General features: G+C 37.2%; 2 protein-coding genes across 2 annotated transcripts in view; one reads left to right on the forward strand and one right to left on the reverse strand.

The window, feature by feature from the left end:
* Positions 1 to 581: 581 nt before the first annotated feature.
* On the forward strand, positions 582 to 17,924 carry LIPC (lipase C, hepatic type). The gene is made up of 8 exons (XM_061999892.1): positions 582 to 797; positions 2,389 to 2,568; positions 5,778 to 5,895; positions 7,906 to 8,139; positions 9,296 to 9,538; positions 13,887 to 14,007; positions 14,686 to 14,907; positions 17,819 to 17,924. The coding sequence occupies exons 1-8, from the start codon at positions 582 to 584 to the stop codon at positions 17,922 to 17,924; spliced, it is 1,440 nt and encodes a 479-aa protein (XP_061855876.1).
* A 4,411-nt stretch (positions 17,925 to 22,335) lies between these two features.
* The window catches only part of ADAM10 (ADAM metallopeptidase domain 10), a 49,084-nt gene continuing 46,808 nt past the window's right edge, over positions 22,336 to 24,611 (reverse strand). Inside the window, exon 16 of the mRNA XM_061999459.1 lies at positions 22,336 to 24,580. Coding sequence (XP_061855443.1) covers positions 24,486 to 24,580 — 95 coding nt within the window. The 3' untranslated portion in view covers positions 22,336 to 24,485. The remainder of the gene's footprint in view (positions 24,581 to 24,611) is intronic.

The following is a 24,611-nucleotide window of genomic DNA, read 5'->3' on the forward strand; positions in this document are numbered from 1 at the left end:
CAGGTACTTAATAGGCATATCTGAAAATCCTGACTTACATGTACCAAGCTATTTCACTTAAAAATGAAACCACCAAAAATACTACAAGAAGAACATTTAATGTTTTTAGAGAAAAGGGATAATTTACAATGTGGCCTAATAGTAGTCATCTAAGTCTCTAAGCAGAGTTACAACCCAGTTATTTTAGCGTAACAATGCTTGCTCAGCAATTACTACCAAATGCACTTTAGTAAAATATGCCCTGCAGAGTTAATAGCCTATAAAGGTACTTGCCTGGGCATGCACTAACAGTACAAAGTCACAACACCTGTATTGTGTTTTTAAAATACTTAGGCATCCTATGAAGGCTCATAGCAATAAGATCAATATTTCCTGTGTAATCTTTATTGTTCAAATAGATGGTCTCAGAGGCAAATCTAGACCATCTCAGACTGTGAAAGAGATCATATTTTTGACTCAAGATGTACACCTTTGGCCCATCTGGACAAGGCAGCACTTAGACAAAGCTGCTTACTGTTTTAGTGTGTCTTATAAACTGTGTTTCGGTAGTAAATTCTTCAGGTTTTAGATTCCATCCTATTATGACTGTTGTTATGAATTTCATTTCAGAAGCACTGGGATCACAGAGTCAGCATACTAGAACAAAGAAAGATCAGCAAAATTCAGAAACCAAATTTCGAGTCTATACAGATACAACTGAAGAAGGCTGTCAGATTTTTTTAAATCAGTTGGAGACTCTTGACAAATGCAGCTTCAATGCCTCTCTTCCTCTGGTGATGATAGTCCATGGCTGGTCGGTATGAACTCACATTTTATTTTTAATTCAAAGTAAAGCTGATTTGATATACTTCTCTTCTCATTATGCTAGTGCCACAAGTAACTTCAGAAGAAAGGTTTTGATTAGAAAGATGGTGGATTTCTCTGGTAGTAATCATGGCTAGAAATACAAAGTGGACATTCCTCACTGAGATTTTGAAAGAACAGTCTACAAGTAATTTTTCACATGGGAGCCTCATGCCAAGGATTAGGTTCAGCCCTGGTTTAAAGCCAGCAGAATTCAAACAAGTAGCTGCATTACTGTGCCATGCCTCTGGAGGACTGAACACATTTCATTTCTCTGATATGTTCACCGCCAGATATTTACAGCCCTACTGAAAAGAAGTGCACAACATCTCCCCACATCTTTCTTGCAGATGCACCTTTAGAGACAGCTTCTCAATAAGCCACTTCAACTGAAAATGAAGCCTTCAACGTCAATGAATTATCACTGAACTGCTTCCAGTTAAACTGTAAAAAAGAAAATAATCCACCATGAAAACCTCCCTCAAAAGCATAGCAGGACTTAAAGTGACTTTTGATCAGCTTCTTGGTTGAAGAACAAAAGAAAAAGCCAGGATAAGAAATAATGCAATTTTAACAGATCCTTGATTCTCATAGAACCAATGTCACTACAGAAGTGGCCAAACAGATCTTTCTTGCACATCTGCGATCTGCACATATGCAGAGAAACTCTGAGCAATGCCCTTGATGTGTTTAACTCAACAAATAAGAGCAGGGCTGACTTTGGATGAAATATTGCCCTAGATTGCTTTAGCCAAGCCTCTCAAATAAGAATGTGCTGAAAACCTACACTCTCCTCAAAGACAAATCATAGACCTGAGGCTCCTGCCATCGAAGTCTGTCATTCATACCAACACTGTGCAGAGGTGTTACAGTCTTAGAGGAATATGTATGGAACCCCAGAACTGAAACTCCCAAATTCTCTTCCAAAAAACAGAAGAGAGAACGGTATTCTATCAATTGAGGAAACGCAATGCAACTACATTAAAACTTAAATCTGATAGATTAAATGATAATTCAAATACTAATTTCATCCAATCAGAAGCAATCTTTGATGCTTGTAAGGAAACTGGGATCAGGTCCTTAAAAAAAGGAAGGATTTAAAAAAACCCCAAAACTGCTGTAAATGGTAAATGCCCACTGGTCTGCAATCCTCCAGCTTCCTCCCCTCTCCACTCCTTTTAGCTTAAACTTACAGGGACAGCTTCTCTTGAATGAAATCAGAAATTTTCTGGGCATTTCTGTCTTTCTAATGAGTAATACCAATTATCTCAGCATAAGTGAAAATATTGAGGGGCATCACTTGACTGATAAGAGTCTGTGTTACGAGACGTAAATTATTATTCAGTTCTTATACTGATTCTTAATTTGTTTGTCCACCACAACCCAAAGCATGCTGAAGTACCTAAAGTATAGCTATCAGCATGAAAACTTCCTTGTTTATGTTTTCTGTTTCCTTGAGCTTTTCACAAAAAATATTTAGCAGAAGCTGTTTTACTTTTAAAATGGTTTTTTCCTTTTTTTTTTTTTTTTTGTTAAATAAAAAAGGTGGATGGGATATTAGAAAGCTGGATTTGGAAAATGGCAGCAGCTCTGAAGTCTCAGCATAAACAATTGAATGTGATCATTGCAGACTGGCTTACATTTGCTCACCAGCACTACCCCATTGCTGTGCAGAATACACGCTACATAGGACAGGAGATAGCAGACTTCTTGGAATGGCTGGAGGTAAGAGCTCCTGGATCAAAATATGTTTCACTATAACAGACCTATTTATCTGCTCTTATGCTTCTGTGACCTTCCTGAAATACTATGCTGGTCAATGCTGTTCATTTCAATCACTTGACAGAACCACAGAACATTAGGGGTTGGAAGAGACCTTTAGAGATCATCTAGTCCAGCTGCCCCACCAAAGCAGGCTCACATTAATCAGGTCACACAGGAATGTGTCCAGGCAGGTTTTGAGAACCTCAGAGAATAAGACTCCACCACCTCTCTGAGCAGCCTGTATTATGCTGCTTTAATACATTGCAAATTTTTCTTACATAAAATTTCATATGACTTCATAGGACTTTCATCACACAACTGGTCTTATTAAAATATTTTTACGTCTTTAGAGGTGAGAATTTCATGTTACTTTAGCTTTTCAACTAGCATGTGTGCAGACAGCTGAAAGAGTCTCATACTTTGAAAGTAGGCACACTTCATCATTTGCAAGGGGCTAGTCCAGTAAAATGAGTTTACTTTACCAGTGCTTCTAAGACAGTATTCAAGCACAACATTGAGTTTGATTTTTGCCTCAGTATCCCAAATATTATTCCAAAATAATGGCTTGGAAGTCCAGAACGTGAAAAGAGACCTTTTAAGAGGATAGACAAGCCTCACAAAGCAGATGGAAGCAGTGGTGAGTATGGAGCCATACTTCTTTTAAAAACTCCTGCTGCATGGGAAGCAGTGTACATGGCTGAACTGAGAAAGCTGCAGAGGAGCCTGCAAAGGATCACTGCACTCCAGCACTATTTAAAGACAGAAAAGCAAACACTGGAATGATAATCACTCCTACTAACCAGGCATCCTAAGCAACTCTCATTTCATCTCTCTCTAATACAAATTTAAGCTACCCAAACTGAAATGAAATTATACTTCTATATCTCATAATGATTTTTTAAAATATATTAATTTAGGCAAGGCCTAAAGTGGAAGGGAAATACACTGCAAAGCTGAAAGATTTGTAACAAACACTGTTGAAGCAGTAATCTGCCCTCAACAGGAATGGTGGGTCTGGAAGTTGTCAGGTACCATGTCCATTAAGGACAACAGGCAAAAAAGAGAAGGCAGAAGAGATAGAGACATTATTTTTAGTTGTGACATTGGAAGAAATCTTATTTGTCAAATGTAGTTTAAGTTGCCAGACCCTAAAGTCAAATTTTGAAGCTGTTTAATTATTGAATGAATCAAACAGTGAACTTTGTTCAGTTCCCAGGAGGACACACCATGTTGTCAACAATGACAGTGTGTGATTTCTCCAGTGTCAACAAACAAATTGAGGCCTGAATAAATGACTCCTTGCTCCAGCATTGTAGGTAGCTTCTCTTGTGCCATGATATGTTCCAGGATTTAAATACACCATAAATTTTCACAGCATTCAATTAAGCATTCAAGTTCAAGCAGTAAACTTTCTTTCTGAGCATCCCTTCTGAGTTTAACAGTTAAAACTCCCTTCATTCCAACTCTAATGACTTACTTTCCACTACACTTCTGTTTGATTATATGCAGGTGAGCATTTGAAATATCCTCAATGGATGTAACAAAAACTGCAGCACTATGCAACATTTCAATTAAAAAAATATTAATGCTCTTAGTCCAAGAGTTAATAGGGCATGATCAGTAACAATCTCAATAGCATCATCTTCACAGAATCACAGAATCATAAGGGTTGGAAGGAACCTTGAAAGATCACCTAGTCCAATCCCCCTGCCAGAGCAGGACCACCTAGAGTAGGTTACACAGGAACTCATCCAGGTGGGTTTTGAATGCCTCTAGAGAAGGAGACTCAATAACTCATCTGAGCAGGCCGTGCCAGTGCTCTGTCACCCTCACAGTGAAGACATTTTTCCTTGTGTTTCTTTGGAACCTCTTATGTTCCAGCTTGTACCTGTTGCCTCTTGTCCTATCACTGGACATCACTGAGAAAAGCCTAGCTCCATCCTCCTGACACCCACCCTTTACATATTTGTAAACATTAATGAGATAACTTCCCAGCCTCCACCAAGCTGAAGAGCCCCAGCTGCCTCAGCTGCTCATCGGAAGAGAGATGTCCCACACCCTTAATCATCTTTGTGGCCCTGCCCTGAACTCTCTCCAGCAGCTCCCTGTCCTTCTTGAACTGAGGGGCCAGAACTGGACACAATATTCCAGATGCAGTCTCACAAGAGCAGAGTAGAAAGAGAGGAGAATCTCTCTCGACCTACTGCCCACACCCCTTCTAATACACCCCAGGATGCCATTGGCCTTCTTGGCCAAGAGGGCATATTTCTGGGTCGTGGTCACCCTGCTGCCCACCAGGACCCCCAAGTCCCTTTCCCCTACACTACTCTCTAAAGTCAGTTCTTGTGATTTCTTTAACTGCCTCTCTCAAAATAAGGTTGCCAAGTTTCACCTCATCTTCACAAGAGACAAGAATCGAGACAGCAAAGCCACTCCACTGGGACAAGCAATAACGACAATGAAATTGAAAGAGGTCTGCTTTTCCTGCAGAAAACATAGGCAATGTTTTTCTTTATAAGTCACAGAAGCTTTAAGCCTTGCAGCTCAATTAAAATGCTTAAGATCTAGATAGTATTGATTAGGTAGAAGAAGGGCCTGAGGCCATTTCTGCTTCAATAAGTTTGTTTCAGATAGGATACCCAGTTTTGTGCAAATCAGTCCAAGAAATGTCAGTGCCATATCATTTAGCGTGTGTGATCAAAGTTTTGATACTCTGGCTTCTAATTTGACTCATGCCAGTATCTCAGTCAACAAAAAAAAAAAAAAGCAAAGCACTTCCCAGAAAGGATCACTTGACACTGAAGTTAAAAGGACAGATACCAGTTTTATAGCCAGAAGAAAGTCAAATGCTGTAGACAAAAGGCAATGCATTTGAGTCACTTGCCACTGGGCACCAACACAAATCCTACTATCTGTGTTGATGGTTTCCCTGAGGATAGCATGTAAGCAGCAGTGTCCAAATGACTGGCATTTTCCTGCTGCATTGAAAGGAGGGAAGGATTAAAATTCAGCCATTGAAGAAACTTAATGCATGATCCATGGACCTCATTTGATCTCCATCATCAACATACAAATTTCTTGTGCTGGAATTCATGGCATTCCAAGCTTGTAGGAAGTATTTTGCTGTTTACTTTTCATGTTTTCTGCATCTAAATCACACTGTCTTCCAGGAATCCATTCAATTTTCCAGAAGCAATGTTCATCTAATTGGATACAGCCTAGGAGCTCATGTTTCAGGATTTGCTGGGAGTTATATTAGTGGTACAAACAAGATTGGAAGAATTACAGGTAAAACACTTAAAACTTTAAGGAATATAAGAGTCAACTGATTTAAGTTACACAGATATTTGACATATCAATGTTGTAGCAATAGTTAGCTGTTCAATAGCAATATTTGCCACAGTTTATAAGTTTCATCTCATTGGTTTAGAAATTAGGTTTAGAAAATTTTATTAAAACACTTTTCAAAATAAGAGTATTATGGTATTTCCAGCTTTGGTCTTTCCTACCTCAGTCCAAATCATAACAAACAGATTATACAAGTGTGGACACTACAAAATGATAAACCAAAGATTCAAGCTGCATGTTGCCTGAATTTATCTTGTATCCATTCCCAGTAACACCCTACACTACAGGTTAGCCACTAACTTTGCATCTTCGGTCACTACCTTGACCCAAACCCAGTCAAATACGGTATTCACTGTTAGTATCATTTTCTTTTTAAAATTAGTTGCTAAGGTGATTGTCTAACTGCTTGAGCTTTCAGTTGTGGTACACTGATCATACAGTGAACTGAAGTCAGTTCTCCTGTGTCAAAAACGATAGTGCTGGATTACAGTTTACAAGAAGCTTGTCACTAGAGCATTTATTATAGTTAATAAATTAACTATGGGACTTGATTGTTTTAATTAGTGGCATTTTAAACCTTCTGTAATGCTCTGTAACTGCACTAATGAGTGTAACGAAAATACATTTATAAAGTTATTGATAGACTGTATACAGTATCACATCTAATGTTCAGTGACAGCTTGGAAAAAACCCTCAAAACAACAAATCAAAACATTGTGCCATATCAGCTGCATTTAGGTATCAGAGAACACATTTGACTGTAATCCGATTTGGGAGTGAGACAGTATACATAACTATAGCTTGATGTTCCAATTCTGATTGTAGATTCATTGCCACATACCATAGTCCTCTATACAACCAGCTTGTGACAGTGCCAATGTATCAGGAAGCTGATTTTACAGAGTGTCATGATGATACACTGTGTGTCACAATATTACACCATGTGTCATCATATTAGACCCGTGTATACACTGAAGGACTTAGTCATCAGCATTGCTTGTTCAAACTACATTAGGGCACCAAACCATGATAATGGATAAGTATTAAAACAAATTAAACCCCATTATTTATTGTAACAGCTAGACACATTTTTCAGCAAAAAATTATCCAGACTTGTAACAATAAGCTCCAAAAATTCATAATGATAAGAGCTATTAAAAAGAAAAGGAAATGCATGCCTTCAGGGTGACTTTCCTACTTGTAGCCTGTTATTAGTCTTGCCCAGTTACATTTACACAACTCTGTTAGTTCTTACTACCAATTGAAGAATTTAAAATTTAGAAGCTTGTCCTCAAAATTAGAGGCAGCTTTAAAACTTTAAAAAGCAAGTAGAAGTTTTCCATAAATCAGTTCCCAAACAAAAGAACACCATACAAAAATATCTAGCAACTAAAAATCAGCAGGACTCCCTCAGTAGAATATTATTTTTCTGAATACTATAATAATTTGCCTTGAAGGCTTTTAAAGCTGAAAAATTATTATAAACAACACCTAGCAGACATATAGCTCTTTTAAGCAATAAGAGACGCTCTATAAAGTTTCAGGTCCCAAATGTGGGCTAAAAGTCAACCTAGTTGCAGGACTAGCGCCTTTGAAATGGCCTCTGAAATGCCTGACCTCTAGAGTACAAAAGACAAAATTAAGTAAACATCGCTCAGGTGACAAAGCAGTAGTGAGCATGGCTTGTCCATAACAAACACATCTATCTCTGGGCCTGTGTCCTTGTGCAGGTAGCAGTTACTGTTTACTACAGTGCCTGTGTTTACTTTACCTTTTGGTGTAACCACATACCCTCTGCAGGACAAGTGCTTCCAGCATTGCTTCTATCAGTGAAAGACCTTGTAAAGTACCAGTGCTGTTTCTAAATATTTATCACAGACTTTTCTCACAGCAGTACAAGAACAGCTTGTCTGCACTATATCACAACTGGATTATTTGCATTTATTGCAGGCCTTGACCCTGCTGGTCCCTTGTTTGAAGGAATGTCACCAACAGATCGTTTATCTCCAGATGATGCAAACTTTGTAGATGCAATTCATACGTTCACTAAGCAGCACATGGGTCTCAGTGTTGGCATCAAGCAGCCCGTGGCCCATTTTGACTTTTATCCCAACGGAGGCACCTTTCAGCCCGGCTGTCACATCTTGCACGTGTACAACCACATCGCGCAATACGGAATTGCTGGTAAGAACTACGCTGCACAAAACAGGAAGCAGCATTGCAGCTGCACTGACATCATCTCTGGGAAATGTTATATATCTCTATGGTCTTCAGCAGTATCTAATGGGAGCATTATAACCCATTAAAGGCATAGAAATTTCTTTTCTAGAAATTTTTCTAGAAATCTGATTGTTACAGGTATTGAGTTCAAACTGTTCTTACTGACTCCAGTCAGGAATCTGTCTGCCTAGCACTTCTGAAAATGCAGCCATGGGCATCCTGCTGTCAAGCACTTCTAAGTAATTTCAAAAGGTATTTGTAGAGGAAATGAGAAAACTTAAATTCTAACTAAGTCAGATTAATGTACTGTGCAATAATTACTTCAAATTAAATAAAACACACCTCCTTAGTTCACCTTTTCCCAGCTTCCCACCCTTCAGCTGCACAGATGATGCTCTCTCTAGGACTCCAGGCTAGATTTTATATATAGAAGCTTACTTCCAATGTACCTAAATGTAAATGTACAGAGAAACTGATCCAACACACTGAAAAAAGGTATTGATGTACAGTGACAACTAGAATTGTTCACTGAAAACCCCCGAAAGAGTACTGTCCATCCAGCACACTGCATTACAAAAATATTTCTCAACTATCATCATGCTATTTAAAAGTAGGCCTTATTTGTTAGCAGGTAATTTTTGAGAAATTTGAAACCAAGTAGCAGCTAGAAAGCTTATCAGTGAAGACATAAAAACAGTTCATCATGATAAATCCCAATTATACAGAAGAAAATAACTTTTGTCATTTGATGACACTTCACAGGAAGGAACAAACTTATTTGCCAAAAAGTAAATCTATGTATTTAATAATTTTATTTATTTAATATGTTTTGTTTCTTCTTCCCCAGTAGCAGGTGCATGAAAAATTACATTCAACATGACACTTAGTCACTCTGAAAGGGACAAAATTTGCCATTATCACATAAGCATCCAAAAGACAAGTGTTAAACCATTCAGAATGAGACTGCTGTCTTTAATGAGGCATGATCTGAAAGACTGCATAGTAAGGCAGGTGGGGAGAAAACAGCATGTGTTTACAGTTGGATACTGTACTCCTCTGCAGCTTAAATGGTAAAGAGGATCAAGCACATACAAAATTCTGTTGTTTCCATTTTTTTCAGGTATCACTCAAACTGTGAAGTGTGCCCATGAGAGGTCAGTTCATTTGTTCATTGACTCTCTGCTTCACAACGACAAGCAAAGCAGAGCATACTGGTGCAACGATATCAACACTTTCAACAAAGGCATGTGCCTCAGCTGTAGAAAGAATCGGTGCAACACACTGGGCTACAACATCAGGGAGGAAAGGCTCCCAAAAAGTAGACAACTCTTCTTGAAAACGAGAGCACAAATGCCTTTCAAAGGTTTGTGGGTATACTTGTCACAGTTTCCAGATTGATTACCAAGTATGAGAATGAGCCTAAACTTTGTTATCCTGTTTACTCGTTTATCAAAGCTTACAAAATCTAAAGGAATAATCAATTTACTGAGACAACTTAGAATACCAGTAGGCTGTCTTGATGTCCTTTCATCAGGATCCTGACTCTCTATATTTCTGTGGGAAAAAGCATACTGCACACTGGATCTGAGACCTCAGAGATGCTTAGGGTCCTGATCTACAGGATTCTCCTACTACTGGCCTGTGCGAGTTTGCTATAACATATGCAGGCACACAGCCAAGCCAAAAAAAAAAAAAAAAGCAGTTTAACTGCTCTAGGAGGCCTGTGAAAGCTCCTGTTCCAAGTCTGCCCAGATTTCATCCGCAATTAGTTTACAACATGACATATAAATTATTACTTTTCAAACACTAGATAGACAACAGAACAGTGTGGCCTTCCACAGGGCCAAACTGTAGCACTAAAATGAAGTGGCTGGTAATCTAGCGTTATCCCCATTAAGCTACTTTATCGGGAGCACAAAGTAACAATTTTCTAAGCTCAGAGAGCCAATGATTCTGGTTTCTTGCACGTATACCCAAGCAGAGGGAAAGCAGTCTGACAGAGAAGCAGGGCCTACTCTGCCTGTCTCCATTACAAACAGCTTATGCCTGGCTGAGGGCTGGTTACCGCTCGGCTGTCGAGCAGACATTCTCTGGCCAGTGGGATGGTTTGCACATGTTTTAAAGAGAGGAAAAGCAAGGCCGCGTGAGGGACACACCACTTCCCAGGGTGCGGGGATTGTTGGTGGCAGCACTCCCTCTCACCACCTCCCTCTCCGGCGATCGATGAGGCATGCAATGAGCAACAACGCAGCACAGTCCGGGCAGGGGTCCCGAGCGGTTCTGGGCCGCCTGGAACACAGCACACCTGCCTTGCCAAGGAGCCACGGCCTTCCCACCTTCCCTCAGCGCCCGGGGCCGCCGCGCCACTGCCCCGCCCGCCCTCAGCGCTGAGGCACGGGCACGGCCGGGCTGGGCCCCGCCTGCCCCCTCAGAACGGCGCCGTGGCGGCGGGAGTCCCACCGCGCCTCGTCCGGGGCTGCCGCCTCCGCCGGGTACCGCTGGAAACACGGTGCTACCCTCCCGGCGGAGGGGGGCAGCCCCCCGGTCACCCACCCGAGAGACGGGCTTGGAGGAGCACGAAAGTCTTCAATACTGTGAGCCTTCTGCTCCCCACAACAATTAAGCTAACTCAAGGTGGGCAAGCAATTATTTTGATTCAGTTTCTTCTTGTCCAGGTTTATTTTTTTAATGTAATTTCTTCAGATACATAGGAGAACGTAAAATGCAATGCTTGCTTTATTTTAGCTTCTGAGATACAAAATTTGCATCAGAATAGATCAAATATTGAAGTTATCTTTTAAAAAAAGAATATTTCAATAAGAGTTTTCCTGATGGAAAAAAATGTATCACTTATTACACACTATTATCTTCTAGAATGAAGAATATTCTACTTTCTCCCCAGCTCAGATTCTTACTATATTTTTCTGATTAAATGATTCTGTGATTCTATTATGTTCAGTTTTGAGCCCCTCACTACAAGACAGACACTGAGCTGCTGGAATGTGTCCAGAAACAGGCAGCGAAGCTGGTGAATCCTGCACAGAACAAGTCAGATGAAGAGCAGCTGAGGGAACGGGGAGTGCTGGGAGGAGGCTGAGAAGAGACATGATCACTCTCTAAAGCTACCTGAAAGGAGGTTGTAGTGAGGCAGTCAGTCTCTCCTCCCAAATAAGGAATGATAGAACAAGAGGAAATGGCCTCAAGTTGTGCCAGAGGAGGTTAGATTGGACATTAGGAAGAACTTTTCACTGGAACAGGCTGCCCAGGGAGGTGGTGGAGTCCACATCCCTAGATATATTTAAAAGATGTGTAGATGAGGTGCTGAAGGACATGGTTCAGTGGTAGACTTGGCAGTGTTAGGTTAGTGCTTGGACTTCGATTTAAAGGTCTTTTCCAATCAAAACAATTCTATGAATGTTGACAGTGTGCCCCTGGCATGGACACTTAAGGGCTTTCCAGTTCTAGGGAAAAAAGCTTAAATGTGCTGCTTGCATTACATATCTTGTTTCCTCACAGTGCCTTGTACTCAATTGAAATATCACAGGTTTGTTTTGTTTTGTTTTAAATTGGGTACTTGAAAAGTAATTTTGTAAATCTTCCACTAATGCAGCTATGAAGTACATAGTGATGACTCCAGAGGAGTCTGCTAAGCAGTGACCAATACTCAAGAGCAGCTTATACTTTTTAAAATGTCTCTGGAAGCTATTTGAAATAGATTTTAAAATTCCAGAGGCTGTATCTAGTTCTTGATAAAATTTCACTGCAATACAGTCAGGGCACTGTCCGAATCAGGAAAGTGAATGGCTCTGAGGATGCAGCAACCGCTAACAGTGCACATGGGCATAGAAACACAATCCCTGTGACATGGTCCTGTCTGGACATAGGCATAGTTTCACCTTCTGGTAAAATATCTGTGTCTTTTTAACTTTGATTTCCATTTTAAATATGTTGCATCTTTATGCTTGGAAATGGTTTTTGGTTTAAAAAACCATCCTTGGCACATATGCAGTTATCAGTGCCCTAGACAATAGTTTCCTTTCACAAAAGTTCCCAAACAAGGCAGCAACTGTGGGAGGGTGTGTACAAAGTCATCTTTGTAATTCTCTTAAAAAAATGTTTGAAGATCATGTGAGAAGCCCAAACAGATGAAATTTGAGAAAACTCAGCATTACACTACACTATCCTGCTGTTCATAAAATCTGATGTTTCATTTTTCAAGGTAATGGCATTATATTCTAGTATGTTAATTCAGTGCAAACAAAACCCAGTTGTTAGAAAGAGGCTAAATATTTATGATAAAGCTATGATGGGGCACCGAGTCAGAGTTTTTATATAAATATGCTTATATTTTTTCCTTAAAGTGAGCATCATAACCACAACAAAAGCCAAAGATTTAGCAGAACACACATTAGAACAATCAATTTTTATGTGGAGAAAAAACACAGAGTAAAAAACAAGATAGTAATAAAGTGATCTGTAAACAAGATCTCTACTTTATCCTCATCAGGTTTGCAGCAAAGAATCAGGCCTTTTGTTTCCTACTGAGTTACACCTTTTCAAAGAAAATACATTGCTCACTAACGTATAACTGTGAAACAACAAAAAGATACCCTTTCCTAGCAAATGCTTTCCATTGTGAATAAAGCTGTACAAAAAAAATATCTATCTGTGTATATACATAAAAAGACGATGTCCTTAGCAGTACAGTGGAGACAGTCTCAGATGTAGAGAAGCCTGAAGTAAGTGAGCAGAGGAGATGAGGAAAATCCTCTTTCTACCCCAAAACCAGTGTGCAATAATTTTTTTACCAGAACAGTTTCCCATGTGTAACTTGACCAGATTGCAAGGCTATACTTAACACTTCTAATTCTACTAGTCTTTGCTAATAAAAATTACTTTAAAGTTTTATTAATTAACACCAAAATCTATTGGTTCTGTCAGGAATGTGTCTGGAAGAATGACCAGTTTTGGACATTCAAATCTAGCTGACAATATCTATGTGCACATGGCCTCGGTAACTGTCAGAGTGTTTCCTTACTAAATGTCAAACTGCTAATAATCAGTATTTGATTATTTTTTAGGCATTCTTCATTCTGACAATACTCAGTTCAAAGAGTTTCCAAAACACTGTTCCTTCTAGAAACTCACCAAATTTCAAAGTATTAATGACATCTTTCTTACAGTAATGTGCTTGAACAAAGTCATACTGTTAACAGATGCACAATGTATCATTATGCAGTTGAGGAAAGTTTGTGAGTCATTTGTTTTGCAGAGCAATTTTCTAGCTGATCAGAGAAAAAGCCTGACTACATAGCACAAGTTCTTCAGTCTTATCATATGTCTAGCCACATCAAGTCATAAGGATTTGTCTGGTGATTAGACACAGAGTTTGCCAGAAAATGTAACAAACTTCAGAAAAGCTGACATATTCCCTGTGGAAGAATGTTTTATTCTACAAAGGGAACTGAACCCAGGTTACTTTTTTTTTTCTTCCATCCTTTTAAATACAGCAACAAAACCCCAAACCTTAAGTGACTACACAGCACAGCAATAATGAACAAAAAAAGCGATGCTTCTATTGGAATAGATTTGTTTAAAAATAAAATTAAATAACAAATTTCTGCTCTGAAAAGCAAAATTATTTTGCCTAAGAAATCTATTGCTGCTTTGACCATTATTTTCATCACTTTGCAAATTCTTCCTTTCTATAGTTTACCATTATCAGTTCAAGATCCACTTCATCAATGAAATCCAAGGCAAGAAGATAGATCCAACTTTCACCATGTCTCTGGCAGGCACTAAGGAGGATGCTAAAAATCTGCCCATCACCCTGTGAGTATCAATATTGCATGTCATTGTGAAAGTGAGAAACAAGGTGCCAATTTACAATACCACATCATATATACAATCACACTGTAAGCGAAATAGTTTAGTACAACTAAATGAAGATGAACTGGAAATTGGCCTCTCCTTCACCTATGCTCTCTAAAAATCATAAACTTTTACAATGTTCATACACTGTTTACATGAAAAGTCTCTGTCGAACTTAGTGATCTTGAACATAAGAATATCCTGTCCACTCATGTTCTGTCCATGCCATGGCTAACATAGGGAGGTCAATGACAACACAAATCAATAAGCAGCTGTAATTAAGGCAAAGGATTTTAGATATTTCTCATGATGGACACTACACCAACAGAAGCAAAGGCAACAGAGTGGGTCAGCATTTGGTCTAGCACATAAAAGACAAAGTAGATGCCATTATGGGCCACCTTTTCTTTTGCTGTCAGAAATCACTACTGCTTCAGCAGTTGTTTAAGCTTCTCCCACTTCTGCTTCTTTTTCAGCATAGTGTAATGTTTCATGACTTTATGCACCTGGAGGAAGAGTCAGAGAGTAACGTTCCCTTCTGGAGAAGGAAGAAACATAGTTCTTTCTTGGGTTTTAAAGAGAAGAGAAACTTTAACCCACAATAATTAAGACAGCATCATTCTGGTTTTGTTTTTGCAGAGTTGAAGGTATTAGTAATGGGAATAAAACCTACTCTTTTCTCATCACCCTTGACACTGATATTGGTGAGCTGATAATGATCAAGTTCAAATGGGAAGGAACCGCAGTTTGGGAAAATCTCTGGGACAGAGTTCAAAACATAATACCATGGACAAAAGGTACCCGTCGACCAGGACTCATAGTGAAGACAATAAAAGTGAAAGCAGGGGAAACACAGCAAAAGTAAGTGTAATGAAAACATTATTTTTTCTGTAATAACACTACAGATGTTTGGCATACAGGTTACCCTAGTTCAAATACAAGATTTTAAGTCCCAGCATTCACCAATTTATCCATATATGACTTTGGCTTTCCGCCCTCCGACTCAGATCAGAGTGCATGATTTTTAAGTGACTTAAAGAATTTCTTTGTTCTCTGGTCAGAAATGAATAGTGGGAAATGTCCTGACTCACCACTGCCACTAATCTCAGTTTAAGCACATTGACCTCAGGTTACAATTTTGTTGATACTTGAGAACAGAGGAGTTTGCATACAGATCTAAAAGAAGAACTTTAACAAGTTCTGCAATGTAATTTTTCTACACAGTTAATGACAACCTCTGATGACATTTTTCTGACTTAGTTTTAGAATGCGATTTTCTCACTCTATAAGGACCATATAAAACTTGAAAAAAACAAGGTACTACATAAAATATTGACTCCAACATTAAGACCATGAAAAGTCCAGTTTTGACTTTCAATTCTTATTTCAGCATTCTTGAAAGTGCATCACCATTCTTCAAAGTGTTCATGAAAAGGATCACATATAGAACTACACTGTTATCTGATTATTTGTTGAAGTTCAGGGTTTTATCATAAAATACCCTCATTTTTGTCTCATTCATTTAAAAGCCAGTCCTGTGTCTGACAGTGGATAAAGAATTGCTACCCTGTGCAAGCGTATAAGAAGTTCCCAGAGGGACAAATTGTGACAGCAAAGTTTCAACTACAGACATTTGAAATTTCAGTAGTGTGCAAACAGAATGTGTGCTGTCCTGGAAAACAAAAAGGCTATCTATACTTTTACATACCACACTTTCAGTGGTATTTGACAGTAATTTTTGCACTCTGGTTGTGGGTTTTTTTTTAGTATGAACTCAGTGATGGGAATTTTGTCAGCTGAACTCTGAAGTAGCACCAGATAGTTTTCTAGAGAAAAAAAAAAAAGCATGTGAAAGAATGTAAACCAAAGTCTGTGTTTGGGGGCTTGCTGTTGGGTTTTTTGGTTTTGTTTTTCTGTTGTTGTTGTTTGCTTTTGTTTGTTTGTTTATTCATTTGTTTGGGATTTTTGTTTGTGGAGGGATGGGAGGTTTTTCTCCTTTTTCCTCTGCCTGTTTTTTCAAGTTTAGATTGCCAAGTCAGAGTGGCCTTGTTCTCTGCATATGACAATGCTAAGAACACTTTTGAAACTACTTATTCACACAGAGAAATTTCAGCCAGAAGACAGAATAACAAAACCTGTCATGATTTCCACTGCTTTAGTCCTTTCAGAAATTTTAACTGAGTAGTTTAATTAAGGTTAATGAGAAAAGCTTGTCTTACCTTGTAACTGCGTCTCAGTCCTACAACGTGATTTTTCCTTGCTACAGTTTTTGCTCACCAGCACCAGTTGTAACTGCAGACTTTCTGTGGAACTATACTTACCAGCAGAGCCACATCTCCTTGATAAAAGACAAATAGACAATTGAAAGAGACATTTTCATATGACAATCTGTACGTGTTGGGGGACAGAGGAGGGATCAGATGCTTGTGTTTTATCTCCCTGAAAATGAATTTTGTAGGTATTTTGTTCTCCTAATCCAGATGTTTTAAAAGCAACGATCCCCGATCATTGGGGATCAAATTAGCTGCCAAAACAAACTAAAGCATACTATACACTGCAAATTAGGGAGCACTGTTTAAATACAGATTTTTTTATACCTTGAGAAAAAGGTATGAAGGATGTGAAAGGATTATGTCAGGCATACTTATTTTCCTAACCAGAAAGCTCCTGTTCCAATACAGCTGTGTCAATAACCTGGCACGAGACAATTACTAATGATGTACTAAAGAAACCTTAGGAAATAAGTAACTCAGGTGAGTTAGTTGTTATACTAACAAAAAATGATGCTGCTATCTTCACATACCTAACGGTCTTTAGAAGTTTTTTTGCTGCAAGCAGAAGCAGGAGTTTATGTCAAGATTTTAATGGATACCGCTTTTGTGATTGGTTTTGTTCTCTGCAATCCATGTTTGTCATAGGAATGGAAATATTACTGTGAAATACTGTATTAGTGCTTGAGGGTGGAACAAGAGATTATAAAGTGATTTGAAAAGGAGGAATATGGGACACTCAAGGAAAGCTACTTTCTTCAAAGAAAAGAGCATGTAGATGTTGGTCTTTTTGAAAAGACCAGACACCATAGATTATAGAATTGGCAATTTTGGAAATTCAATAATTAGACAAGGTAGTGAACCTATGTTTTGAGCAGTCTTGTGCTTTCTCAAGCATTTGAACACATTTTTTACTATATTTTATCTCCATGTACCTTTACCTCACAATGCTTGTGATACTTAAATACAGGATAAGTCTCCCTTTGTTAGACTATCCAATGACGAACACTTAGAACAACATAAACTGAAAAAGTAGTTAACATCAGATTATTATGAGCAATAAAACAGCAGATTTCAACATATTTGCATTCCAAATTTCTGCAGCATATGCAGTTGCTAATATTGGTAGCATCCTACCAATATTAGCAACCTCATAACAAATACTAGTAGTCCAACTAAGTACTAGCAGTGCAATTCTGGTAGTAACACTACGAGTTGCAAAAATTACAACTGACACAAATCATTGTGAGGGTATGTTATGGAGAACAGTGTGCTGTGTATCATATCAGAAAAAGACAGAGGCATTATGCACTCAGCACAAGGGATTTACCTACCCTGTTTATCTGATGGCCAGATACAGCTCTGTCCTCACAAGCCTATGAACACAGATTATTTCTGTAAAATACAGGATAATGAGTCAGATTCAGTGTATCTAGAGAGAATACTTTTATATAGACAGTAGCCCTGAAAAGTAACATTATGCTTATATGCTTTCTTTCTAGAATGACATTTTGCCCTAAAAGCATTGACAACGTTCACCTTCATCCATCCCAAGAGAAAACATTTGTGAGGTGTGAAGATCGCTTTCAGAGACCAAACAGAAAATAAGCAAGAACACAAAACCTAATTGCTCAACAAAATATATTCAAAATCTAGTAATTTTTAAAAAAACACGCAGCTACATTACACCTAAATATCCTGGTACTTTCAGAGGTGGTGAAGAAAATATATTGTAAAAAATTATATTATGGTGCAACAGTAAGCTGAAACACGTGCTTCATTCCTTTATGAGCCTACTCTCAAAGTGATCAATGAGCAATTTCATCAACAGTCAATTTAAAATTGTTTAAGGCTTTAAAAAACAGTTGCTCACTAGACATAGAAGGATTACTATTTCAAAGAATCACTGCCATAAGCCTTTGAATTTTTTTTTTTGGTTGGATTTCAGGGAAAAAAGGAGCCTCATTTCCCATTACTTTAAAACATAAGTAGTGACTACTATCAATTTAACTTTCCTGAATTATGTTCTAAAGAAGCAGAGTTAAATAATTCATAGAAGATTCCCAAATAGATTACACTGTTAAAGAGTCTGAACTTCTTTGTAACATTCTAAAACTAAATCACATCTCAACAGACAGAATGCTTGAGCTGTCATAACTATATGATAAGCCAAACAACTGTCACCTGAAAAAGCTATACTAAACTTTGTCCTATTGGAAAATGCTTTGCTGTTTAACTATTTTAACTACTGATTTAAATTACTAGTAATTATTTTAATGATGCTTAGCATACTACATGCAATTCTCGCACAACTAAGTTCGGTTAACTTTGGCATTAAAAGTATATTGACATACTCAGATAAGGCCTAAGATTTTTGCATTTTAAATCACTATAGAGCAGATTTTAGCATGATTTGAATCTGCACAAATAAATGAAAATGGTAAAACCCTCAAACACCTTCAGTGCATAAAAACGAACTTAATAAATTGGAACACATACAATTTCCTTGTTTCCTATATCAGAATATAAGCTACATAAAGAAATGTTATAATCTCAGATTATTTTTACGGTTAGTATATACTGAAATGGAAATCACTATGTATGTCAGAGTATTTAATTTGTCACTTTGTAATGCTAAGCAGAAGATTCATTAAAAATTATGTTTCTACAACTCAGTATTCTGACTGTGTTTGCTTTAAATGTTCTCTAAATGGTAAAAAAAATGTGCAAGATAGTCATAAGACCTAGAGCAAAGCATATTTTCCACACCAAGATATCACAGGGATTTTAAATATATAATAAATATATATCAAAATACACAGATGTTATCAGAATTGAGACATTTAAAAAGCATGACAAACGAAGAAGTTGAGCAGTGTGAGCAATCCTGCAAGCAATGAACAATGATCAAATTTTGAATGCAGGCACTTTGCTGACCATTCAGAATATTAACTTCTGACTTTTAAAAGCTGTTTTCAATAACTAACATTCCTTTAAACAATCAGGAATGTTCAACACAGAAACAGAAAGACTGTCAAAACATGATGGGAACAGAAGCACAATTACAAGTGGGAATGAGTCTTTAGCCTGAGCTGTTAAATTTCAGAAGTTTATCTGATATTTGAAACGGCCATTTGAGGTAGCATCTTGACTAGGAGAAATATTTATAGATTTAGATATAAATTTAATGTAAAAGAAACTTTAGCTCTTCATAGAAAATGAAAGTTTGTGGTTTAAAATATATTGCTCAATGAAATAAACTGTTTTTTTTTAAATACGAAAAGTATTTCCAGCTTCTATGTAAAAAAATTATGATTTGTGTGATTAATTCCATGCTTCAGGTTGTTATCTGCAATACTAAATGCATGTATACTAATGTTACTACTTCATCAAAGCCCTGCAATATGTTCTGTGTTGATACAAAAAGCGATCACTGGCATACAAAACCCAAAAGTCAAATCAGAGCATCCATGGGAGAGTGAAACTTCAGCAATGAATATCCCTGAAAGAGTTAGCTAAGCACTAGACATGTTTAAAATGATGGTTGGTTGGGGTGTTTTTTACATTTGTAGTAGCTATAATAAACTTTAGGGAGTCAATTGCTAGAGACTCAGTGACAGCATTCTTTAGGTGCATGAAGTTAAAGTAGATTGTGTCCCAAAGAATGGAAGAATCAAGTGACAATGTGGCTATTTTAGCTTTTCGAAGCACAATGAAAAGACAGAGAACAGAAAGAGAAATGTGTGTGGTTAACTCAAATTATGCCTCTCCCTACATTGTTTCCTAGAACTCAATTTTTGCTTCTGAAAAAAGCTCAAGATCTGCCAATTTTACTTCTTATTTTAGGGTTGTTTATAAAACACTTGTCTGTTTAGACAAGAATTTAAATATTGTAATTGGAATTGCATCTGCAACACTGATTATCACCAACTTTCTAAGTCATGAACTTTGTAAGCTTCCTGAAACAAATCCTACCCCTACTTCTCAAAAAAGACTTTGTTCAGAAGATACTGAAGAATGACAGAGCAAGAAGAGACTGTTTCTTCTCCAGTGCAGAAACTATGGTGTTTTGCTACACCTGTAAAAAAGCACTAGAGAGTTGTTGAGACAACTTTTAATGAGATTTGTATGATTTAGAACATGTATATTCAAGAGCTTTTGAAGTCATGAATTTCCTGCAGTTACACACCCTAACACACTTCGAAACATTTTAGACATTATAATTGGCATTTCTTCCACGTGACTATCATTTACTTGGTAAGAAAGCTGACAAAAGGATCTAAACTTTAGGTGAAGCACACTTGAAAGCATTAGTTCTCGGGAAAGCAGGTGGGGGAAAAAAGCTCAGAGATGTATACAGCTTGATTAAACTCAAGTAACAGGGATACTGCAATTTGAGGACTTCTAAAGTTGCTGAGTTCATTCTCCAGTTGAACTGAAACAACCTAGTATATCCTCAGATAAGATATTCTGTAAGTTTTTAAATGGTCAAATAGGCATATTAAAAGAACATTCAGTATTCAAACCCTTGCAGATATGAAGACACTCATGCTGATTTCATTTTTCACAAATCACATGTCCAAATAAATCCCATCCCTGTTTTAGTAGCCATTACACTCATTTATGATATAAAAATGAAATAAAGTCCAAGTTGCAACATACTCAAAAGTCTGACAATGCCTGAACATAATACTGAAGTCATACCTAAAACTGCAAGAGCCTATAGCAGTGCTTTACTTTTTGCTCACTGGAATTATTCCTGTTTTACTCCAACTGAATTGAGACCTTGAAAGTCATCAGGAGCCTACTCCTTTCAGAGCAACCACAGCTTAGGATGACGTAATGACTACTGTCCTTTTAATCACCTCTCTGTAATAATCAATCTCTAATACCGGTAAGTAAAAATCTCTTCCTCTTTGCATGTCTTTTCTGAAAGAGATATTGGAATGTTAATTAAAAGGTAAAGTATATCAATGACTGATTGTATGGTATAAATAAATTTTCATAAAGAGGAGTTTGATGCCCTTCTCACATTCACGCTGCCATTCTGACTATAATGACTAAAACATTAAGAAATATAAGATGAATAAAGGAACAGCTACGACCAGGGATTATTAGGTCAAGTATTAGTTAAAAAAATCCAGCCATTTACATACTCAGTTGCTTCCTCCCCAACATATTTTAAAATAGACCCAAAATTAGTATTTTAGATGCTTAGGCATTATTGCTGCCCCTCTGGTTTGCATTCCTGGGCAGAAATTTAAATGCATCCACCACCAAATCAATCAGACACCTATGATGCAGATTTGAAGAAGGGATCTGTTCCAACTGCTTTTCTCCTAGTATCTTTTGTCTTGATAGTGCTATTTAGCAAAATAAAGTACTGTGGGGAAGAAACACTGAATATGTTTCAATTACATCAAAGTGTATGCTGCTCAGCTAGGGAAACTGAAGTCCAACCAGGCCATTCTCAGCAAACAGCCTCGAGAATGAAAGACTACCAGCAGGACTTAGCTTTTAAAAGCAGTCTTAAGAGTTACCTACATAACATACATAAAAACACAGAGACCAAGCTACACAATTTTAAAACATCTCTCAAAGAGGAAATTTGCTGCTTCTTATTCATCACGTGCATTCAGAGTATTACATATTAATTCCAGTATTCCTCCTCAAAAATGTATGTATTTCAGAAGGCATCATTCAGTAGCTATGGTGTCAGGCTTGAATACCTCATCAGCTGCTATTTTGAAATAAAACAGAGAAAGCTTTATTCCTGTGATCATACAAGTAATTTAAAGTTAATTTTTAGGGCTTTTCCTTTAAAAGGTTACACAAAACCATTTACTCTTACATTTAACTGTATGATGTCGAAATTGAGAGTTGCACTTTGACAGTGTAAAGAAAGTACAATTACTTTTCACTCTGACAGTCCTTATCCAGCAAAAGCCAAAAATCAAGTAGAATCTCCATATTCCTTTTTTGATTTCACGATTGAAAAAGTAAATGGATCTTCAAAAGATGATTTCATCAAGTCTATTTATTAATGCATTTCAAGTTTCAAAAAACCTTACATATCTTCGCACAATACTTTATTTTTTGCATTTTTAGTAAAAATTTCCAAAGTGAACAAAAAAGATACTGTATAAAACACAGTGGACATGAAATTGACAGTAGTATTCCATTTCATTGTCTTGAACTTTCTTTCGGTTTTACCACATCTTGACTTGCAGTGGAGAGTTCAGTGCACATTTCTGTTCTCAGAAGACATTTAACTTAGACTCAAAATAAAATAGGGCAGCATTTGTCTGCCAAAATCCTACCACAGGATAACATTACAGGCAAAAAATTTACATGTTCCGAAGTCTACCACACTCAAGAAGTTACTAAGAACTCTTGCTGAATAAAAGTCACCATTTTAGAAATGCAAACCCACTTCCAATCTTTGCACAGTTTTAAAACAAATTATTTAAAATTACTTAAAAGCAACTACATACACTTCTAACTAGTTAAGATCATTTAGAATTATTTATATAGTCTATTGGACTTGGGGTTTCATGTACAAAATTTGTCTCTAAACCATGTACAAAAAGCTGTATTTTGAAAAAGTTACCACATACTGTACAAGTTTACAAGGAAGAGATCCCATTATATTCTGTAACATTTTTGGCCTTGCTGGCTTGCGTCACATTATGAGAATGATTGTGTAAACCTTATACTCTTAAAAAAAACAAAAACAAACAAAAATAAATGAACAAAGGAAGCCTGTCCAACCCTTAATAAATTTTCTCCTAAGCAAAGCCAGGAAAATTATAGTCATTTGCATCTCTAATTAGCTTGGTGCTTTTGGAAAACAAGCAATAAATATATCACAAGCTTCAACATTTTGTAATGCCCCCTTTCATCTCCTGCATAGCAGTAAGCACCTTAAGACATCTTTTGTTTCCTCGTTCAAAAATGCCAATTATTTACATTCGTTACAAAAACTTTGGAATGGGACATTGTGCTGTTGAACTTCTCTACTGGTATAAAATGCCAGAAAATTGGTAGTTCTAACTACAACTTTAACTCTGCCACAGTAGATGGGCAACTCACTCTAGTGGTTATCAATCAACAGTATCATGCTGAAAAGTTATTCAAATATCTGATAAATTAAAAAAAAAAAAAAAACAGAAAAATCCCTCCAGTTTCTCTTTCCTTCTACATCCCTACAAACATGAACTCTGCAACAGCTCAAATAAACTAGTGGCAATTTTTAAAACAAGCTGAATAACAGGTGGAATTTTCCAAAAAATCATGGAAATATTTAATCTAATTATTCATTATTTAACTGAATAATCAGACAAATTAAAAATAATTATGTTGAACTACAAGAAATTAGACACTTCTATAAAACATTTTTGAAACATTCTGTCATTTGCAAAGTTTGCAGAACACCTGTTATCTCTAAAAGCCATTCAGTCTGGTATGCAGCTGTTTGACAAAGATGAAATGAGTGCTTGAAACAACTTTGATCACAATAAGAAAAGTTTGATTTGATTCAAAATTGCTGTGTAAAGCATCACAGGATCCTTGACCATTACACACCATCATCCTCTGTTATCCTGAGTATGTCAATTAAACGGTAATTTCTTCATTAATAGCAGAAAAGTTTTATAATACAAAGAAACATCCATATTGCAATTCTCTTGTTTACAATTGCACACAAGTACGGGTGTACGTTAGAAATACATGTCTGCATATAACAATGTATATACATTGACAAGTAATGTCTCCAATGCTGAGGTGCTCTAGCTTCCTAGCCTTGTTGGGCAGTCAAAAAATGTATTTTTTTTTTGATTCTTCAGTAAAAGTTTTACTACAGCCATATTTGCCTGCAAGTGAAGAAAATGCAGCAATGACGAGCACAGAACGGGGAAGGAATCATCATACTCTAGGACTCTGTGTCACTAAATTAAAAATATGTAAGAAAAAACACTTCTCTTCTTTTTGAGCTGGAAGATTCACTCATTAAAAATTAATCACTTCCACTTGTTTTGAGGGCATATCATGCTTTTTTTTTTTCCTCTTCATTTTTCTAGAGTTAGACTGGGGACAATGACTTATTAGGTTTTCTTTGGAGTGAGTTTTCCCATTGTAGGCACTAGGAAGAACCAAGGCAAAAAGCTGTAGTCAACGTCTCATATGTCCCATCTGATAACTTTCTCGAGGCCTTTGCCGCTGTGGTGGCTGAGTGGTTTGTGGTGGTCTCCTCCTTTTTAAAGTGCCTGTTTTGAAAGAATTACACACTGTTAAAAT

Source organism: Colius striatus, chromosome 7 (genome assembly GCF_028858725.1).
Source record: "Colius striatus isolate bColStr4 chromosome 7, bColStr4.1.hap1, whole genome shotgun sequence".
Classification (NCBI taxonomy): domain Eukaryota; kingdom Metazoa; phylum Chordata; class Aves; order Coliiformes; family Coliidae; genus Colius; species Colius striatus.

What these genes read in the sequence shown, in the direction of transcription:
- LIPC (XM_061999892.1), top strand. Translation starts at nt 582, where the DNA reads ATGACTGTTGTTATGAATTTCATTTCAGAAGCACTGGGATCACAGAGT. An exon ending in ACTTCTTGGAATGGCTGGAG is followed by an intron (nt 2,569 to 5,777) that starts GTAAGAGCTCCT and finishes ACTGTCTTCCAG; the next exon opens with GAATCCATTCAATTTTCCAG. An exon ending in AGCACAAATGCCTTTCAAAG is followed by an intron (nt 9,539 to 13,886) that starts GTTTGTGGGTAT and finishes TCCTTTCTATAG; the next exon opens with TTTACCATTATCAGTTCAAG.